At 37.9% G+C, this 20,441-nt stretch overlaps 1 protein-coding gene across 4 annotated transcripts in view; it reads left to right on the top strand.

Annotated features, from left to right (window-relative positions):
* The window catches only part of LOC122827171 (rho GTPase-activating protein 6-like), a 57,904-nt gene extending 38,184 nt beyond the window's left edge, over positions 1-19,720 (top strand). For 2 of the 4 annotated variants that reach the window (XM_044109800.1, XM_044109803.1), the window contains exons 2-14: positions 5,779-5,938; positions 9,072-9,143; positions 10,924-11,072; positions 11,809-11,937; positions 12,058-12,253; positions 12,349-12,404; positions 14,050-14,200; positions 14,353-14,501; positions 15,561-15,740; positions 15,963-16,054; positions 16,137-16,351; positions 16,422-16,493; positions 16,956-19,720. In XM_044109800.1, coding sequence (XP_043965735.1) covers positions 5,779-5,938; positions 9,072-9,143; positions 10,924-11,072; positions 11,809-11,937; positions 12,058-12,253; positions 12,349-12,404; positions 14,050-14,200; positions 14,353-14,501; positions 15,561-15,740; positions 15,963-16,054; positions 16,137-16,351; positions 16,422-16,493; positions 16,956-17,452 — 2,118 coding nt within the window. In that variant the 3' untranslated portion in view covers positions 17,453-19,720. Of the gene's footprint in view, positions 1-4,420; positions 4,804-5,778; positions 5,939-9,071; positions 9,144-10,923; positions 11,073-11,808; positions 11,938-12,057; positions 12,254-12,348; positions 12,405-14,049; positions 14,201-14,352; positions 14,502-15,560; positions 15,741-15,962; positions 16,055-16,136; positions 16,352-16,421; positions 16,494-16,955 lie in introns of those variants that run through there. The other 2 variants (XM_044109802.1, XM_044109801.1) reach the window with 2 other exon arrangements.
* The last annotated feature ends 721 nt before the right edge of the window (positions 19,721-20,441 follow it).

The raw sequence follows: 20,441 nt of genomic DNA, 5'->3' as shown, positions 1-20,441 counted from the left end.
TCTTGTTAAATTGAACTAAATCAAGATGTTCATAGTGTGTAAATTCTGTTAAACGAATCACATTATGCCCATATAAACAGTAACACAATCAATACGTGTCATGACAAATTGATTCTGTCCAGTTATTTGGGAAAATGATTAGAAAGTTAAAGCAATAGGATCTACATAGCGTTTTTTTTCTTTGTCCCAATATTGTGAGAATGATGCCCTGCTAACCGAAGAGAATTGGTTTTAAAGTTTAAAGTTCCTACATTTTCTACTCCTCTGGAATTAGAAAGTACCTTTTTTCAGTGTTCTCCACAACAGTCATTTTAGCACAACTTAAAGCTACATATTTTCAATGCTAATATCATTTTGTATGCTGGTTAGAGTATTTCACAATGATAAATCTTCAGGAAGTATACATTTCATGAATTAGTAACACTTAATCCACTCTAATGCCTTTAATCCAAAACTAGTCCACTCAACATTTTTCTTTAGTAAAAGCTTTGGGTCTTGGTCAGTGCTATGACTAATGAAGCTTAAATGTCTTTTTATTGACACTGCAGCTTTGAGATGGGATGATAAACAACACAGTTAACAAAAACCAGATTATAAAGAAAATTAGTAAGATTTGGGGGAAAACTAGGACTTTCTGTTTTTAGAAAAAAACTAATGAATCACAAACTGTGTTTCATAAGATCTGTAACAACTATGCAATAATTTACTAAAGCTTCTAACAGTTTGTACGTTCAAGTTTTTACCCTCATTAAAAAATGTATTCTAAGGCAGTTATAATGCCAAAAAACAAAATGTTTTTTTATTTTTTTCACAGTCACATCAGCTTAGTTGGGCTCCGGAGCCCTGTAGTTCAAAATATCTTGATGTTGGCCAGGTCTAATCATCAGCACTCAATGCTAATCATGGTGTTGTCATAATGGAGTATACACACACTATTATAAAACGGAAGCCATGATAACTCTTATTTAGAAAGTCAGACTGTTTTTGTCATCCAAAGTGATGGTATGTCATATTCTTGGGTTAAATAACATCAACATTCTTGAGTTAATAAAAAAAAAAAAACAGATAAATTGCTTCTGCAAGGAGTTATTTTTTAACATGCATAACATGGATCCAAAATAAATGTGCTTGTTTTCCTTTCAGCCGTTTAAAAACAGGTGGAAAAGGCCATTGATTGTGAATCTCGGACAGATAAGTGTACAAACACTGCAGCACACACTATCATCACTAGCTGGCAGGCCGAGTTGGTCAGTAATTACAAGCAGATGTGAGTGCTGGGGAGGTTCCAGGTCAGTAAAATCCATGTATGATTGAGTTACTCATGCATGTGTGAAGCCAACTTGTAAAAAACAAACAATACAGAAAGAAAGAAATAAGAAGCAGCGTTGGAACATACTTGTACATTCCTCCAGCTCAGTGTTATGATTCCTAATGTCTGCTCAAGGGTCATTTAAAACCAGCTGCAAAACGTACAGCAGAAGAAAACAAACCACGAGTACAACGTGAAATTTTGGATAGCTCCTTTTGTGCTCTAGTGTCCCCTGTTAAAAAGGTTTCTCTGTAATCTTCCTTGACCTTCAAAAAACACACTTCTTAAAAGTTTAAAGAGGTAATAATAAGTTTATCATAACTTTTACTGTCATCACAATAGTACCACGAAATATCGTAATAATATTTTAAGTCTTAATCGCCCACCTTTACTTTGTGTTTCTTGCTAGCTTATCTGGTTATTGCCATACATATAAAATCAACAATGAAAAAAATATATAAGCGAGATTGTATTAACACTACAGAAAGCTTGACAACTATTATGGCTTAAAAGAAACATTTTATCAACAGATTAAATAAAAATAATATACAAAACAAAGCAACATATGATGCTAGCTGTTATTAAGGCCTTGCACATCTGTTGGCTTACGAAAATAAATAACATGACGGAAAAAAGATACGATATAGTACCACTATATCTTATCTAATTTTGCAGTATGACTGCAAAATTATTTGCAGTCATACTTACTTTTTATTCAAATGTGAATGTACCTCCGGCACACTTTTCATGCCAGAAATGATTTACATCATATTTAAAACATTTGCATGGCTGCCATTAATGTTTTAAATCTCTGTGGTGTTGTTCAATAATTTGAGCAGTGCGTCATAGCAACATGTGTCCCACTGCCTTTGTGTGACCTCCAAGTGGGTTGCCATAGTAATATTTTTTTCACTTCCTGGCCCTTTGGGTTTCTGTATGTATATGTTGCTATGGAAACTGACATATTTTTTTTTTTTTTTTGCACCATTTGTCCCTTTGTCTAAAATAGAACAAAAACCACATGCTGCGCAGCACTGTACTGAATCTCCAGATGGCATTAGGTATCTAACTGCATGGTACGCGTGCAGTTTGAGTTATTAGTCTTTCCAGCAAAGTGTTTGTCACATGGGAGCACAAAATAGCTGCAGCAACGACAGCTTCGTATTTTCAGAACTGTATACAGAATTCTGAGCAGAGATTTCCATTTTTCAAAAGCTTTCTATAATTAGTCTGGCCAAGTAATAAAATTGATGGACAATAATCAACTCAGTATGCTTTGTTGTAAATGGATCTCTGGTATGTTTAAAGGAAGTAAAAACTAAGCATTGCATTTTGAGACTAGTCCAAGGCTGAGATGACATTCTGACTGAATGATAACCTTAGTCAATAAATATCAAACCTTTATCAATTATTAAGAATCACTGTTGAAGTACAAGTACTATTGTAGAAAAGAAAGGAAGCAGGTAGATCAAAAGTTGAATTTATCTATTAGGTGGTTGAGAGGATAACAAAGCTTCAAAGGCCATTCAATTTTTGAAAACACCAAACTAACTATCATAGTTTGGTGTCCAGCTTGTTTTATTAGAAGCAGAGAAGCTTTGATTGCTTATATTTTTCAAGCTGCAACAACAGCCAACTCGGGTCGCAAAAAACACAGATTGGTGGCACGTTTGTTCTTTGTGGGAGGCGCATGCGGGTTACACAAAGAGATGGTAGTACGACGTCACAAAGATTTTGACATGTCTATCAAATGCAATCAGAAGCTTGTAATAATAGCTTGTCAGATTTGTCCTCACACAAACTGTCCAAACAGTTTGCTTTCATATCATACACAGATCTCACAGAATGAATGCCTTCAGAGCTATTATTGCACAGTGGCCTGACATTTGTCTTTAAATGGAATTTGTGGCCCAGTAATATATGATCTCATTAACCTTAATGGATCTCAGTGTAATATTAGGAAATTGGCTGTGATGTTATCATGCGTGTGTGTTTTGTACTGCTCATTTGTTCTATTGATACAGCCAGAAACTAATTACCATGGGTTCTGTTTAATATGTACATAATAGTAGCTGGCTGTCATTACAAGAAGAGTAAAGAAACCAAGCTCTTAATCAGCTTAGTGTTTTTATTTTCTGTCTGTTTTGTAACCATGCGGACGATATGTGTAGCAACATTTTGAGCAGCATTTTTATCTGCTGTGAAGAGCCATCATTAAGAATAATATTAACATCAAAAGTTGATGGTTTGAAAGTCCAAACAAATCCAAGGTGGTTCTTCTTCATAACACAAAGTGCCACTTTAAAAGAGAATTAGTATTCTAGATTATTATTCAGTATAAAACAAGATTCTAACAGTGATTGTAAACACTGAATGCCCAGATTGTGTACCAGTCATTTCAAATTTCATTACAGTATGTGTAATGAGTAAAATCGAGAGCAACATCTTGGTGTTTGTTTTCTGATCCTGACCCAATGTTTTTTTTCTTTTTTTTTTTGCATACTTCTGTTCTTTGGCCTCACTGTTGCTCAGACCAGTAGAATTCTTTTTTTTTAAGATTTTTTGCTATAATTTAAAATTTATTATGCCATCACTGATAACAAGCCAACCAAGTTCTTCTTTAAAAGTCCCAGTATGTCATAACCATTAGGTGAGCATCAGAAGACAAATGGGTTAGCTTCATTCCTTTGTTACAAAAGACAGATACATCATCCTTTCTACCAATCAGAAGGGCCCAATTTATCGCAAAAATCTCTTGGTCAGTTCTGAACAAGACTGTGGTATTCAAACTCCCCTGCCCTGACTGACAACCATTGGGAACAAAAGTCGCAGAGATCTCATAAACAAAATCTCATTAACTTTAGATGAGCACTGGAAGAATGATGAACCCATAACTCAAGAACATCAACTTCAACACTTGTTTTCGATCACAGATGTGATAAATGCCCTGATCCATCGATCTGTAGCTTCGGCACGTTGTGAATTGAACAAAAACTCACATGAGTAAGAGTCTAGGCATGTAGAGGACAATCTATGTACTATTGTTCATCAGCTGTGCAGCATGAATGACATAGCAAACAAAGTTAGCTGTTGGCTAAACCAATATCTTGGTTTGGACGCCACTACAGGTCAATCAGGCTTCCAGGGCCCAGCAGTCATGCTCGCGTTTAATCTCCCACATCACTCACCGCCAGCATTCCCGTAGTTTCACTCAAGCTCATCCATCCCCGTCAAACATCCTGCCAGGCGGAACCGACTCGACGGTTGGCGGCCCACTTATCACAGTTTTCTCCGACCTGTTGTCTTTTCTTTCGCTGCAGACTCGTGGTCATGCAAAGGCATGTGCATCTTTGTGCACCGTTGAGCCGTGAGTGAGGTCACTCAGGAGGCAAAAGGCTTTCCTCAGCCAGCGATAAGGAATGGCCTACATAGGCATGCGTTCACAACAACACAGAACAGCTGTGCTGGATGAAATGCAGCAAGGCGGCAACATGGTTTGTTGACTCGTGACCGTTCTTTTATTTGCGGGTCAGATTTTCAGGATTGCTGCTTGGAGATCTACAGTTACAGTAAAAAGTATATCCTCTCTGTGAACTGTGTGCTGTCTGCTTGCAAAATTACAAAATTATGTAAACACAGACACATTTAGAGGACATTGCTAAGCCATCTGTCTGAAAGAGGCATTAAATGGACTTTTACAAAATCTTCTCTTTCTTTTTTACTTAGACACAAGAATGCATGACTGGAGATCTTTAGGTTTCAAGCAACTCATTATTACTCTTCTAAGTTCAGTCTCTTTTTATTCCCCTGATTGAAGTAGTCAATGCTGATGTCAGACCATAAAATCATGAATCAAGTATTTTCTTCATGAAACATGTTTTTATTCCCCCCTTGTATGTCTTTTGTCGTAAATACATACAGATCTATTTTGAGGACTGATCTAATTTCTTTCCATTTGTTCCCTGTTTCCAATGTGTTTTAAAAACAGACACTGGAATCATTCAGATAAGTTTCCAAAAACTAGAATTAACTTTGTGAAGTCCAAACACCAGGATAGTTTTGTGTGTTTTTGTGTTTAAACTCATTTTTTCCCCTCAACAATGCTTCATCAAGATTCTCTGTTTTCCCTCTTTACCAGAAACAGATCATAATTTTGCGCAATTATGGAAAACAAAAGCAACAAAAGGACCACATATCTTTAGTTAACATCTGTGTTGAAAGATTTATAGGGGTGAAAAATGACGACAAAGAATGCACAATTCTATTTTATTTAGCACCTGGACTTTTGAGTGCATAGTTTTCTTTTGTTTGTGAGTAAATTGCTTACTGGCAGAGTTGGAAAGAAAAACTCAACTACCCAAGAGAGTGGGTCTTTAAGTCCTTTGTCAGAAGGTGTATTAGTTCCTTCTTTTGTGTCTCAGTCTTTTGTTAATTTTCTCTTAACATCCCCCCGGTTGTTTCCATCTCAGGGAGATTTCACCTGGAGCAGTCTGTCGGGGCGGAGTGTACGCCTGACTCCAGTCGCCGTCCAGAGTCTGTCAGAGCTAGAAAGAGCCAGGCTGCAGGAAGTAGCCTACACCCGCTTACTCCAGGACTATGACCTGGGATGTCAGATAACCATCCCAAAGGGTAGGAGCAAAGCATGCATTTTTTTATTTCTTGATATGATTTATAAAGTTGGAGTCTTGATAATTTGGCATTTATTACAAAATGCCTCTTGAACTCAAAACTGTACCTACTACACCCAGAAACATTCAAGCCGTCCCGAAAAATAAAGTTAGATTCATGTCTTATCAGAGCTCATTATTCCTGGTCTGTGTTTTAAGACAACTTGCTCATGGTCTGTTTTAGGAAGTTATGAAAACATTTAAATTTAGATTTAAACCGCTCTTCAGATAAGGATTGGGTGCTTCCTGTTTGATGTGGTATCTCATGAGACAAGTCTTTGTGTCCAGCTGAGGAGATTGTTCCTTTTTTCATCAAAACTGCTAACTTATATAAATATTAAGCTATGTTTGTGGAAAATAACTAAATTAAACAATTGTTGCAAATCTAGCACACGAGAATACATAAGGAGTCTGTGGTTTTCCACTGGACTCGCCCATCCTAAATGTCCCACTGTGAGTCAAAAACTTTACAAAGGAGAAATGTAATCATTTCCCCTCAATTTTAAGCAAAAGAGTGTGCCATCCATCTGTAGCAAAGATTAGGTCTTGGGAGGCAACAGTTCCAAGATGGAAATCGTTTCCCAAGTAACCCTCTGCTACTCATTCTGTGGAATAGAAAACGATTCCCAGATTTTACATCTTTCCAAACTCGTTTTGATGCCGACAGCTTCCCACTCTTTTGCTTTTTAACCACAAAGTTGTTTGTATTACAACATTATTAGGACTAGGCTAAGAAAAGACAGAAAAACAATTACTTTGCGAGAAAAAAATGCATAAGAATAAAATCAGTGTGTAAAAGTTGAAAAAAATCCCACAAGAATAAAGTTGTAATATTATGAGAATAAAGTTGTAATATGAAGAGTTGTGCAAGAATCTAGTAAAAAAAAAAAGTCATAATATTATGAGACGTCATAATATGAGGAAAAAGTTGTAATTATGAGACAAAAGTAATGTTACGGGATCAAATTCAAAATTATGAAGTCATATATCGTATTAATAGAGAAAACATTATAATAGTAGGAATAAAGTTGTAATAGTACAATAAAAAAGTTCTAATACTATGAAAATAAACTTATAATAAAGTCGGAATAATAATAAAGTTGTAATCTCATAAGATTATAGTCATAATTATACCAGAAAAAAAGTTACCCAATGGTTTTGATATGCTGACTTGGCTTTTGGCTTTCTCACAACTTTTTCATGAGCCTTTGATCTGGTTTCAAGTGGTGCAAGCGATTTATATTCTCCTTTAATTTATTTTTTATCAATGGATATTTTTTCCATGTTTCCAGATCTCTGGATTTCCTCACTGTCGCATTTTGTCCGTACTTTCCTTCAGAGATTACGTTGTGTTTTTGCAACAGTCCACGTCATGCACACTGAGGGCTGCATTTGTTCCACTGCACTGTATAGCGCTGGAGTTCGTTTCATAGCAGCAGTGTTGAGCAGCTAATGGATTATCCAGGGCTCTGCATTCCAGCTGAAGGTTAAACCTCTCCCCACCATGATTTAATACATACTTGTCTGTGTTGCTTATGAATTTCAGAGCTCCTGACTGCTGCCATGTGCAGGCGGGGGAAATATTTCAAATGGACAAGTGTGCACATCTGTGAGGGCTATTTCAGCTAATGCTTGTTTTCCAGTCCCAGATTTTTTTTTTAGATAATATTTATGCGAGTGCCACAGGGCTGAATTTCTGGCGTTTCTTCAAGACGACAAAGCAGATTAAAGAAAGACAGAATTAAGAGAGACAAGAACGGATGAGAAGACGATGCGATGAGACAGAAAGTCAGCGGAGGTTCATCAGAAGGCGCTGCAAAACAGGTCGGGAGCAGAAAGAGAGTGTGGAGGTTTGGGGGATTTCCGCACGGCTTTGGGAGCCATCTGTCAAAAATCCAAACCATTTCCCATCTCCCTTCTCTCATTCTCCCTCGGCCTCCATCACAACATCTGCTTCAGTTTCTCCTCACAGTTTGGACCCTGTCCTCCCTGGTGTCGTGTCACTGAGACCCAGAATTTCTTTACTATTCTATAGATCACAAAAAACACAAGATTTTGGGATCTTGGGTAGCATTCAGAGCTCCAGCTTATCCAGATTAGTGAGAAATAGTTAGATAAATGGTGAAAGTAAACATTTTCAGTTTTTTACATCTATGCTGTGAATCTCTACAGCTCCTCCAGAGTTACTGTGGGCTATTTATTTGACTGCTTTCATAACAAAAGGACTAACTTTTGTCAGTGTATTCTGACAAAATATGAAGAAGCTCAAAGGGAATAAATCTTTTTCCAAAGCACTTTAAATGAGATTCATTCTTACTCAGAACTCGTGAGGTTCAAACAGAAGTCTTCAAGCCAGAAATCCTAATTTAACCAAAAGGGATTTCATGCATTAAACAGTTGGTTTTGGACAACACCAACACAAACAACGGAGTTAAAAGCTTTCCAACAAATGACATCATGCTCCAAGATGGCCTGAAAGACTTGAAACTTGCTTGTGTCTCGATTTCCAGAGTTTCCTGACTGTTAATCAGCAGATCCAAGAGTCATTTATCATGCTGGGAGCTGACAGAGTGGCTTCCTTCCATCCAAACACAAATATCCTCATGTGATTGTGAGCCGTAACTGAGCCGTTTGCTGCCGAACTTCTCGTGCGTTATTCTTTTTTCTTTTTTGTGCCGAGCTACATAACTGTTGCCGTTTGTTTATTTTTTGTCATTTTTATGAGTCGATGAGACGTCAAGGCAGATCAAAAGAGGAAGACAGTCCGGATAATTTTAAGATGACCATGTATGGCATTGAAAAACCAAAGTTAATAAAAGATACAGCGGAGAGGTTATATAAGCAATCTCACTAATTGTGTTGTGATAGCAATTTTTTATTTTATTATTTTATTTTTTTTGTGGTGGCAGCTACTGTTTCTAACCTGACTGTTCATTGAAATGGTTTTCCCCTGTGGTTAATTTATGTCTGCATTCCTGGCATAATTTTATTAAACATAAGAGTCAGATAAGAACGCAAAGATATGGGAACCATTTGTTTCACATGATTTGTTTACTTGTTTATTTTATTTTTTATTTTTTCCCCGCCTGAGACAGATGGACAGAAGAGGAAAAAGTCATTAAGAAGGAAGCTGGACTCTCTAGCCAAAGAAAAGGGCAAAGACAAAGGTAAGTAAAGCATTTTAAACATTAAAAATCGACAGGAACTCAATTCTCTTTGAGAAAAAAATGGGTCTGAAAGGGAGTTAGACTCCCAAAATCATTTGGGAAAATGTTTTAGGTTGTCATCAAATCAAAGTAAAATGTTTTAGCCATAAATTGTGGTATGTTTGGTACAAAGATAACACTTCACATTCTAAAGAGGAGCTTCATTTTTTGGTAACCAGTAACAACAACAAAAAAAAGACAACTTTAACAGAAGGAGGAAAGGCCCTGCCAGAACATGAAACTAAACCTGGTTTTATAATCTGTGGGTTGATCTGAAGAGAGCTAAAATGCACCACACCAACAGTCTCCTAATGCAACTAGAGGTAGTTCAGGAATATAAAACGGGGTTTCTAGAAAGTTTTAAGATTGTCCACACTTATGTGACCACTTTACTTTATTTTTTTAGTTGAGTTGTGAAAACTTTAAATCTTATTAAAGATTGAAAAACATCTAAAAGTGTCTAATTTTTACCCTATCACAAAAGCCAACTGGTAGAACCGGGGTGTACAGATTTTATGTGTGTACTGTAATTGGAGAAACAACATTATTTCCTTCAGTCCAGCTTTAGACCTAAATGACGTTGAGGCTTCTCCACTCCAGCTGTGCAAATACTTAGTTGGGTTACATGTGAGCTCATGTTGAGGAGAATAACAAAGTCAGGTGATTCATTTGTGCCTCCAAGATGTATGTCAGTTTGAAAGAGTCATAAATCTGGTGTAGTCATCTTTTTCTACCATTGCATACATGGTTCAGATGCATCTATGTGTTCAACTTTTTTTTCTCTTCATGGTCCTTCATATCAACCTTGGTTTTCACTTAGAGGCTTTTACGCAAGATAACCAAATGGACAAATGGAAGATATTAATTTAGTTGCAGAAATCTGGTTGGCAGAAGTATTTTTGAACAGACTTGGAAGGTCAACATGAACAAATGTGGCCAATTTAGCCTACACTGAGCGTTACAAAAGTCTGATCCAGTCTCATCTAAGTAAAAAAAATAACCCACCGAACATTCCTTCATATGTTCTTTAGCACTTTTGTTGAAATACAAGTTAATCCCCACCAACCTTCACATGTTAGCATACACGATTCAAACTATGCCCAACTTTTCCCCAGGGCTATTTTGATACATCTGACAGCATGAGAAATGTGGTTTGGCTGTGGACTCATCTGTGAAATCCAATAATCGGGAGTCACATCGACTCTAAATGCATTTCTGTGTTTATGTGGAATTATGTAAGGCCTTTTAATGCGGTGAGACTCCAGAGCAAACACATTGTGTCACAGTGGAAGCTCTCAGTCGCTTGTAGACCTGCGCTTTTAGATTTTGCATAACAGGACTCTCCAGATATAATTTAGTCTTTATGAACATATTCAAAGGTTTGAAGAATACAATGAGAAAGATCAACTGTAGATGATGGGCATCTACAGTTGATGGCTTGGCAGGAAGCCATCCATGTTATTTTGGTCAAGAACGCTAAAATAAGGCAGCACCATCACATTTCCTCTGATGTATTATTTTGGAAAACAGATGTTGCGCTTTAATCACTGCTCAAGACTTTTACTGACACGGTAAACATGCTTTTTGATGCTTTTTATTGCATTTGTGTAAAAGGCCAAGCCGAAACAGATGGGATACACAGCCTCTGCTTACCATCTTCAGGACTATTTTTGGTAGTTTCATGCCTCAAACTTTTTATTGTCTCGATTTAAAAGAACCTGCTTCTTCCCCCTCTCCACAGAGTGTGTGCCCCAGGCCTTCAGCATACCCTTGTCCCAGGTCATTGCTAATGACAGAGCGCACAGGCAGCGCCAGGATGCCTACCGCCTGGACCCTCCGCAAAGGGAGGAGCACAAAGACTCCTCCGACCTTGTGTCATCCATTTTGCAGGTCTTTAATCATCTACTTTTACTGTTTGGAAATTTTTAGGCACAAATGCTGTGAAAAAAAAAAAGAAGTGATTTCTCCCTCACAGATGTTTTAAATTTTGCTTTTAATACCAGACAAATATAACTTGAGTCAATACAAAATGGATTTTCCAAACTATTATGTCATTTATGAAGGAACTAAAGCTGACCTTTCAAAAAACAAACAAAAAAAATTACAAAACATAATTTACATCTTTATGGAAAATCTTTGGTCCACTTGCTTAAGAATTGTTTTAATTTTAATACATACAAGTCATTTGAAGAAGGACTAACTGGACTCAAAAAATTTATTTTAGGTTGTTGTTAGCTATCGGGAGCTTGACTTGTTGGTGTATCTTCACTATTTGTTGGACCACATAACCAAAGCAAATTGAGCTTGAGTTTAAAGATACAATCTGGATTTTGAGGATTTTCTGTAGAATTCATACGCTGCAAAAACACAAAATCCACTGAACATGTTCCAAAGTTTCTGATAAACTTCAAGAAGTTTCTTTAGAAAATGTGTAGCAGGCTTGTGATGCTGCAATTTTTGGTGTGAAAATAAAAATCTTTTAAAAATTGCATTATGTATTTAGTCAAGTTATATTTGTCTAATTTGAAACATTTAACTGGGACAAAAGAAGACAAAAACAAGCAATTGTGGGTTTCAATTGTGGAGAAAAACACAAATTAACACCTTGGATGGATGTTTTGTTTAGTTCGCCACCAAGCGACCCTCCAACAAAGAGTTATCCAGCAGTAACTCCTCACTCAGTTCCACGTCAGAGACGGCCAATGAGTCAACGTCACCCAACACCCCCGAGTCTGCACCACGAGTCCGCCGGAGGGTAAGAAAGCGCTTTAAAAATCCTCCTTTCCTCTCCTCAAATCCCAAACATGGACCTGCTTGTTTTTGTTTGTTTAATTCACTGGAGTTAGATTGAATCAAATGCATGATTACCCACCAGGGAGGCATGTCTGTGGATTCCATCACAGACCTGGACGACAACCAGTCCCGCCTCCTCGAGGCGCTGCAGCTCTCCCTGCCGGCCGAGACGCAGAGCAAGAAGGAAAAGCACAGGGACAAACGTCTGAGCCTGAACCCCATCTACCGGCAGGTGCCCCGGGTGGTCGACAGCTGCTGTCAGCACATCGAGAAATACGGTGGGCATATGCCCAACTTGAGCAGTCGGTGCAAACATTACGCACTTCATGTTTTTAAACTCGTTTTGGGTTTTTGTTTTTTCGTTTCTTTTCAGGTTTGCAGACTGTGGGAATCTTCAGAGTGGGAAGCTCCAAGAAGAGAGTAAGACAAGTGAGTTCTCCAAAATGGTTCTCATTTGACAGGATTTTTCTTCAATTGGTGCAAAGAAATCCACTTCAATCCAGAGATTTTTCCTTTTTCAGAAATATTGGCACTGACTTAGCAAATTCTTTTTCATGACTTAAGAAAATCAAGCTGGCATGCAGGTCATCGTCTAGGTTAAATCCTGTCTGATGGTGGTTCATTCTTAAGTTTTGTGGTCCAAAATTTCAGACTGATTTTTTGTTATCTCTACATTGTGACACGGCTCTATATAATATGGGGAAATTCATACACACAAAAAAATATTTTAATAAGTAGCATTTATTAATGGCATTGCTCTAAGCTAGAACTGGGAATAAAACCATTCTGTTGGATGAAACAAAACCTCTCACATGGTTTGAATCAAAGTCCTTCACGGTTGGCTCAACCACTTTTGCTGCTCTGGAGAAATTATTTTCCACCGATTTCGATCAATCTAAGAGAGGTTTCATCTTCAACTGTTCATCCTTGTGCCTTGTGATGAATTTCAGTCTGTCTTTCACGTTCTCCTCATACAAAAGTTATTGTCACAATGCCATTGCATTAAAACTCTTTGGACAAATGCACTCTCACCAACCTGCTCTCAAAGATGAACAAGCTCTGCGATGGTGGCAACATGTTTTTTTTAGCACCACCCAGTCTGAATGATACATTTCTGGCTCTTCATGGATGCTAACACAAACACACATCTGTTAACAGACAAATCTGAAAGGTGTGATGTAAAAAAAAAAATAGTACTGAAAACTATATATTTGTTATTTTCACTTCACAATTCAACATTACTTTCTGTTGGAGCCCTAAAAATAAACTGAGCTTTGTGGTTTTGGTGTTAAAAAACATAAGTTATTTAATATGTATTTGGCTGAATATCGTTTTCCTCAAAAACAACAGCCAGCTCTTTCTGGTAGACATATTTGGGAAGAGGTCAGAGGGTTATCTTTGATCTTCAAATGAATCTGTTTTTGTCCCGCATGGTTTACAACTCGCACAGTCAAACAGAACAGGTCAAATCTTTCATAAATTTGCATTTCTTACATTTTTTTTAAGCATGAGCTGATATATAATCAGCTTGTAAACCGTCAGCTGCGTTGGTGTTATCTGCTGTAATGGTTCAGAGGTAATGGATGGACGGCTGCTTAGGGAGGGGATGGTGTTTAGGAGGGAGAACGTTTAGTCAGAGTGGTATGTTGTGTTTAGTAGCGCTGACGTTCTTTTGAAGATCAACAACCTTTTTGTTGCGCATAAATCATGTTTTTATTTATGTAAACCCAATACCTGATGGTGTGTAACTTATTTTTGAGTTTGTTTCAGATAGTTCTGGATGATTCGTGGTTATTAGAGCAAATTTCTCATATCACAATATGTTAGAAGTGATGTGTTTTATATCGTCTCCTAAAAAAAGAAAAGCAAAACTAGAATGAGCCACCTGGATGACCTCCAAAAGAATAGATGGTCAAGATTACGACTCATACTGGCAGAACTGGTCTGGATACAGTCGTTTAGAGGGTCAAAAGGTTGGGAATGTGTACGGGTGTGTCGCTTCAAAGAATATAATGTCCATTGTTTAGTGGAGAGGATGTTTCTAAAAGTCGGTCTTCCTCTTTTTGGCTCTCAGCTGCGGGAGGAGTTCGATCGGGGTATCGAGGTGCAGCTGGACGAGGAGCACAGTGTTCACGACGTGGCGGCTCTGCTGAAGGAGTTCCTCAGAGACATGCCCGACCCGCTTCTAACCCGGGAGCTCTACACAGCCTTCATCAACACCACATGTGAGCCTCAATCGTCTGCTGCTTTCTGGTTACCATACCGTTTCCAACTTAAAAACTACAAAAACAAATCAAACCTTTAAGAAAGTGAACATTTTCCCCAGACGGGTATTGTTTTTTCTCCATCTTATTCCCTCCTGATCTGTGCTGCACAGTGTTGGATCTGGATGAGCAGCAGAGCGTCACGCAGTTGCTGATCTACCTTCTCCCAGCATGCAACAGTGACACTCTTCACCGCCTGCTTGAGTTCCTGTCCACCGTAGCGGACCACGCCAATGACCAGCACACCAAGGACGGTCAGGAGGTGAGGACTGAACAGAAGTATCAGGTTGAGTAGAGAATGTCCTTAAATATCTTCTGGGTGGTTTGTTTAAGGTTTATTTCCACCTCATTTGGTGGAAATAACCAAAAACAAGTAACAGGAAGTGGTGTGTTTAACCAGGCTCTATTTGCAGCCCTGGAGGAGAAAATGAATTCTCTGGACAAACACTGATGGAAGCTTACCAAGTGGTCTTGGAGTGGCTATGACATCAGATAATATGTAAATGGCTGCACTTACACCCAGATCTGCAAACTAAACTGACATTTAGCTACTGTTGGCTGCAACAGAAACAGCTTAAAGATGGGGTTATCATATAGGTACATATGAGGTTTTCATTTCAGAAATAGACTGATTAGAGAAAATAAAAACACGTTGAAACTGTTTTGTACTATTCCAAGTGTTTTTCAGCAACTTTTTTTTGTGAATTTCATCACTTTTCCACACCAATACCTTTTTACACACGTTTCAAAGATTTGTTTTTCTTACTTTTTTCCTGAAGGAGTACATTTTCTTCCAGGGAGTGTCTGTGGTTTTTGCTCAAGTTCTTCTGCACATGAAAATGTATTTTGTGTGTGTGTGTTAATGTGTTTACATGACAATAAACTCAAACACTGAAAGTGGACTTAAAGCTCCCACGTCCTGACCCTGTCACAGGAAGTCTGGATGTTCCACACCAGATTGTGAAGATCTCTTCATTATTTTGTTTGGCTGCTGGTGTTTCTCATCCCTCCACAGGGACTGGGAGTGGAAAGGGAGTGAACTGGACAAGAGAAAGTTAACTGGATTGAGATTTTTGAGCTGGGATTGTAAATTTTGTTACTAAATATGAGCTACTATGCCTCAACACAAAAGAAAACACTTGTGGTAAATGTGCCCAAGTGTTCAAAAGCAGAGTAGAATGTAATGATCAAAATAGAAAAGTGCTAAGAAGTTGTGAAAAACTACAAAAATACTCTCAGTACTTTTGTAACTCTAGGCATAGTATATAAATGTATAACGGGTATAATGCTAACTTTGTTGCCTAAATCGATTCTATTTCAGATTCCAGGGAACAAAATGACGTCTCTAAACCTCGCCACCATCTTCGGGCCCAACCTGCTCCACAAACAGAAGAGCTCAGATAAGGAGTTCAGCGTCCAGAGCTCTGCCCGGGCCGAGGAGAGCACTGCCGTCATTGCCGTGCTGCAGAGGATGATCGCAGGGTGCCAAACCCTCTTCATGGTTTGTGGCTTTGCTCGGTACACATAGGCACTCAAATTCACATTTGCTTCCTTATGTTGACTTTAAGAGTCCTCAATAACTTAAGAACTAAACTTTTTAGACTGAGCTCTCATTTTTTGTTGTACTTTTGCTACTTTTTTCCCCACAAATATGGACTTAAGGTCTTAGTGAGTGTTCAAGCATTGATTGAAGAATTCAATGTGATTGATTGTGGTCCTATAGGTGCCCCCCGATCTGCAAAATGAAGTCTTGATGAGTCTTTTGGAAACAGATCCAGATGTGGTTGACTATCTTCTCAGGAGGAAAGCCTCACAGTGAGTCGCATTCATTCACCGTCTCCATGTCTCGTTTATCTTCAGCTGTCTCTATGTTCCCTAATTTTTGGTTTTACCCCAGGAGTCCCGACCTCCTTCAGTCTGAGGAGCCCTTCGCTCTGAGCGAGCGACGTTCGTCCAGCGACTCCAACAAGGTGTCCAGTGGTGAAGTTTCTCCTTACGACAACAATTCACCGGTGCTGAGTGAGCGAAGAGGTGATCCAGGGAGTCCAGCCGGTGACCAGCAGTTCCCTGTGGTGGAGCAGGTGGCCGACTGGAGTCGAGAGCCTTCTAAAGGTCAGCACTGTAGAACTTAACTCTTTTCTTTCTCCTGTGATTCTAAATAATATTTTTTAACCTTTTTCAGAGGAGCATGCTAACATTTGGGGCACATGGCACACCACTCTCAAGCCAGTTCTCAAGAATCAATCGCATACCGGTAACCACTTTCAAATCAGTTACCACCTTGAGCACCATGAGGATTATAACTTCAAACTAATACCACAAAATAAAATGTATTCAATGGATTCTCCTGAGGTCATCAACCTACTGATATAGCAACAAAATAGAGAGGTTCTATAGTTCTCTCTAAGCTAATATCTGAGATAAACACTTGAATCTGTGTGTTAGTTTACATTTTTAATTGAAATATTGAAATTACTTCATTTTTTTAAATACACAACTGTAGAATGTTAGTCTACGACTTTGGAAATTCATTATGAACATTAATCACAACCATTATTTGGTACATATATATACATATATATATATAAATTAAGTTGATATAAATAAAAATGATTTTTTAAAATTTCTTTATTACTAATTGTAAGTGTTCAGGTATTTCCGTGTTCTTATTCATTAAAAATTATGACTTTTTCTCATGATGTGATGCTGTTTCTAGGTTCCCATGGCAACATGTCAGAGGAAAGCTCCCGCAGCTCTCAGGAAGGTCTTGACGGACTCCATGGTGACATCAAACTGCACACAGATGTAAAACGGACTCACACGACACCGGAGTGCAGATCCCACCCCCCTGTAGCCCGACTGTGCACGGCCCCCCTCTCGGAGGCGGGGCGGCCGCGCCTCCACCTGAACATTAAACCCCCCGTGACAGCCCACCTGAACAGCAGGCCGGGCCCCCTTCAGTCACCAAGCGACGGACGCTCCCCTCCCCCATACAACGCCCATCACCGTGTGGCAGGCTCTCAGAGCTTGCCGCAGCTTGCCGCACCTCCTCGGCCCCCGCCGCAGCCCGGCACACCGACAACGCCACAGACCAACTCGGGCCAGATGGTTCCGCAGAGTTCTGAGTGGCAGGAATGGCAGCGGGAACGGTGGCAGATCTGGCAGCTGCTCTCGTCTGACAACACCGACACACTGCCGGAGACACTGGTGTGATCTCAAAAACTGTGGTCTCCAAAACCTTTCATTGACCACCTCTCCATCTTTTCCTTTGCTTCAGAAACCCCCTTTGAGCTCCCGCATCTCAGCGCCATGAAGATGTTTACATGCGCAGCTCCTGCCTTATACAGACTTTTTTTTAAATATACGAGCCACAAGTATTTCTTCTTTGTATGGATTTTGTGACCTCTCTTTTTCTGTGAGATAGAAATCCACCAAAAATACCTCAATATATATATATATATATACCCCTGTAGAGAAAATACCCAAGTATTCCACTATGAGTCAGCTTATCCTCCCTGATGGAAAGCTATTTTCCATTTTGCAAACACATTTTATTGCTTTTATTTTTTACACAAACTCTAAGATGTACGCATCATTATTTGCTGCTAACTTTTTTTGTGAATGAGAATTCTGTTGATGTAATTCAACCACGTTTCTGCAAAGATCAAACTTTGAATTATGCTTTAATGTTAAATGTTATTGGACTGTACAATATGTAAGATAATGTACCATATGTATGTTTTCCTCAGAGTATCTCCGTAAAACTAAGACACTTGCTTTGCTGGTTTGTCTAGATGCTTTTTGTCCCTCTTTTGTAACCATATTTCCTTTTGAATGTAGAAAGTTTCTCTTTTGGCTTAAATGCTGTAAGTTGTACGCTCTCGCTGCCTGCTGGACTGCGGACACAATGTGCCAAAGCTCCACTAGGGGAGCTTCATTGAATGTTCAAGATGGGCATTTGGAAAGATTTTGTAAATATTTCCAAGCATAGAAAAAACATCTGATTTTAAAACCAAAATGTCAGGTCATTAAAGAAAAAAATTATCAAATTCTGATGCATAAATACAAATTTAGCCTAAACACCATGCATAGATATTGCATAAATTATTGAAATGTCTTTTTTTTTTTTTTGTGCAAGTTTCAAAATGTCAAATTTTGAAAAAAAAGAAAAAAAAAAGATATTTTCTCATGGTATTATTGATTTTTGTAAAAGAAAAGAAAACGTATATAAACAATGTAAAATGTTAAATAAAACAATTTACAGCCTCTTCTATAATTATTAGCACCCCTGGTAAAGTTGTGTTTTCCAAAGAATTTAAGTGAGGACTGGGATTGTGATGGGAAAAGATAATTTTTTAAAATGTTATTTCGTCTCTGTATTGATTCTGCAGTGTAACTCTCAATCATTTACATTGGCAATTGTCAGACAGAAAAAAAAGTTTTTGTCAACTATAATACCTACCAAACAGGATCTAATGCTATGGAGAGAAGGATAATTCAAACTGCCACATTTTGATGCAGTTTTCTTTAAAACAAGTTTTGGAGATTTATGGACTGTATTGAGAGAAACGTGTGCTTTTGTCATAGCACTTGTAAAATGTATTCAGTTATCCCTTTGACTATACAGTCAAACTTTAAGGTTATGCACTGCAATTATATTATGAGACAAAAATATGCAAAAATATTTCTGAGATCTTTTACAGATCTTTACCAGGAGTGTTGATAGTCATGCAGGGTGCTGAAAGCATTCTTTCGAATGTTTTTTTTTTTTTTTTTTTTTTTTTTTTTTTTCTCAGAGCTATTAATTGATTCTTTTGCATAGCACACATTTGAATAATGCCAAACAGACCCAACTGATTAACTACATTGATCCAGTCTGGCCTACTCTTCTCAGATTTGACTCTGAAGTAAAGTATTTGCTGGCAAATATTTCACTTTTTTATTCTATACACAAATCATATTTGCTCATATAAAGCCCTTTTTGATTTCTATTAGTCAGCAAAATGTAGCCCCATAACAGAAGAAATGGTTTTCATAATGCAGGTGGTGCCATCTAGTGTTGGAAAAACGCACTCCAGCTTGTTCCGGCCTCCCACGTTGCAAAATTTCCATGGAAACCCACCCGCCTATCAGTACGGAGATTCAAAGCATGTGACTTAAAGTACCTTTCGGAATAAATGCTAGAAATTGAGTGTGCCATAGGTTTGGTATCTCCATGTATAGCTCATTTTATTTTATACTTCTGTGGATTTCTTTGTTGTTATAATATGAAATGTATCAATCTGAACTGAAAAAAGGAAGAAAAAAAAAGAAAAAAGAAAGCAATGGTCTTTATTTGATGTCATGTCTTGTTGACTAAACTATTAAACCACCATAGCCTGTTTTGTTTTGGTGGCTTATACGGGGTCAAAGGTTATGTGTTTGGTTACTGCGTGTCCTCATCAGCATATGCTACCATTGAATTAAATATGATAATGTTTACACCTGGATGTCCTTTAATATTTTCACACTACATTTCATGAACATTAATTTCTATTCAGTCCATATATATAAAGCAGCAAATCCCAATAGAAAACAGAATTTTCGGGCATTTTACAGGAAAAAATGGATATTTGTATACTGAAGCTATTAATACGTTCACAGGGAAGTTTTGCAAACTTTTTTTTATCAGATGAAGGGCTTAAATGGATTTTGGCATCTATTAATAAGTAACTATATTATGAAGGGCAAGTTTAACATACCACATTCTTACGGAAGAAAATTATGGCTAATGGGAGGAAAAGATTTGTAAATTTAAGCTCAGAACTTTCTCTGAATTCTGATATAAAGTAAGATTTTTTTATTATTATTATCATTTTGTTATTGGCCCTAATCCTAATCTGATAGTGAAAAGTGTTTTTTTTTTTCCTCAACTATTTTCATTTGTACTTTACAGCTGACAATGCAAAATTGCATACACTTAATGGTCACTTTATTAGGGACATCAGAAATGTCCAAACCTTTTGTCACATGGGGCGAATCTGTCCCATCAAAAGTGTTTGAGGATCACAAAATTTCTTGTCTATTATTAGCAACAAAACCAGGATTTGACTCACTATTTCTTTGGAAATATTTGTTGTACTTGGGTTTTATTGTTATAAATTAATAAAATGCAGATTTGAGTGCCTGGGTTTGATTTTAAGGAAATGTTGATGTGCATCTG

This window comes from Gambusia affinis, linkage group LG24, assembly GCF_019740435.1.
Source record: "Gambusia affinis linkage group LG24, SWU_Gaff_1.0, whole genome shotgun sequence".
NCBI lineage: Eukaryota > Metazoa > Chordata > Actinopteri > Cyprinodontiformes > Poeciliidae > Gambusia > Gambusia affinis.
Note: the sequence above shows the minus strand (reverse complement) of the source record. Positions and strands in the feature narration are given on the sequence as shown.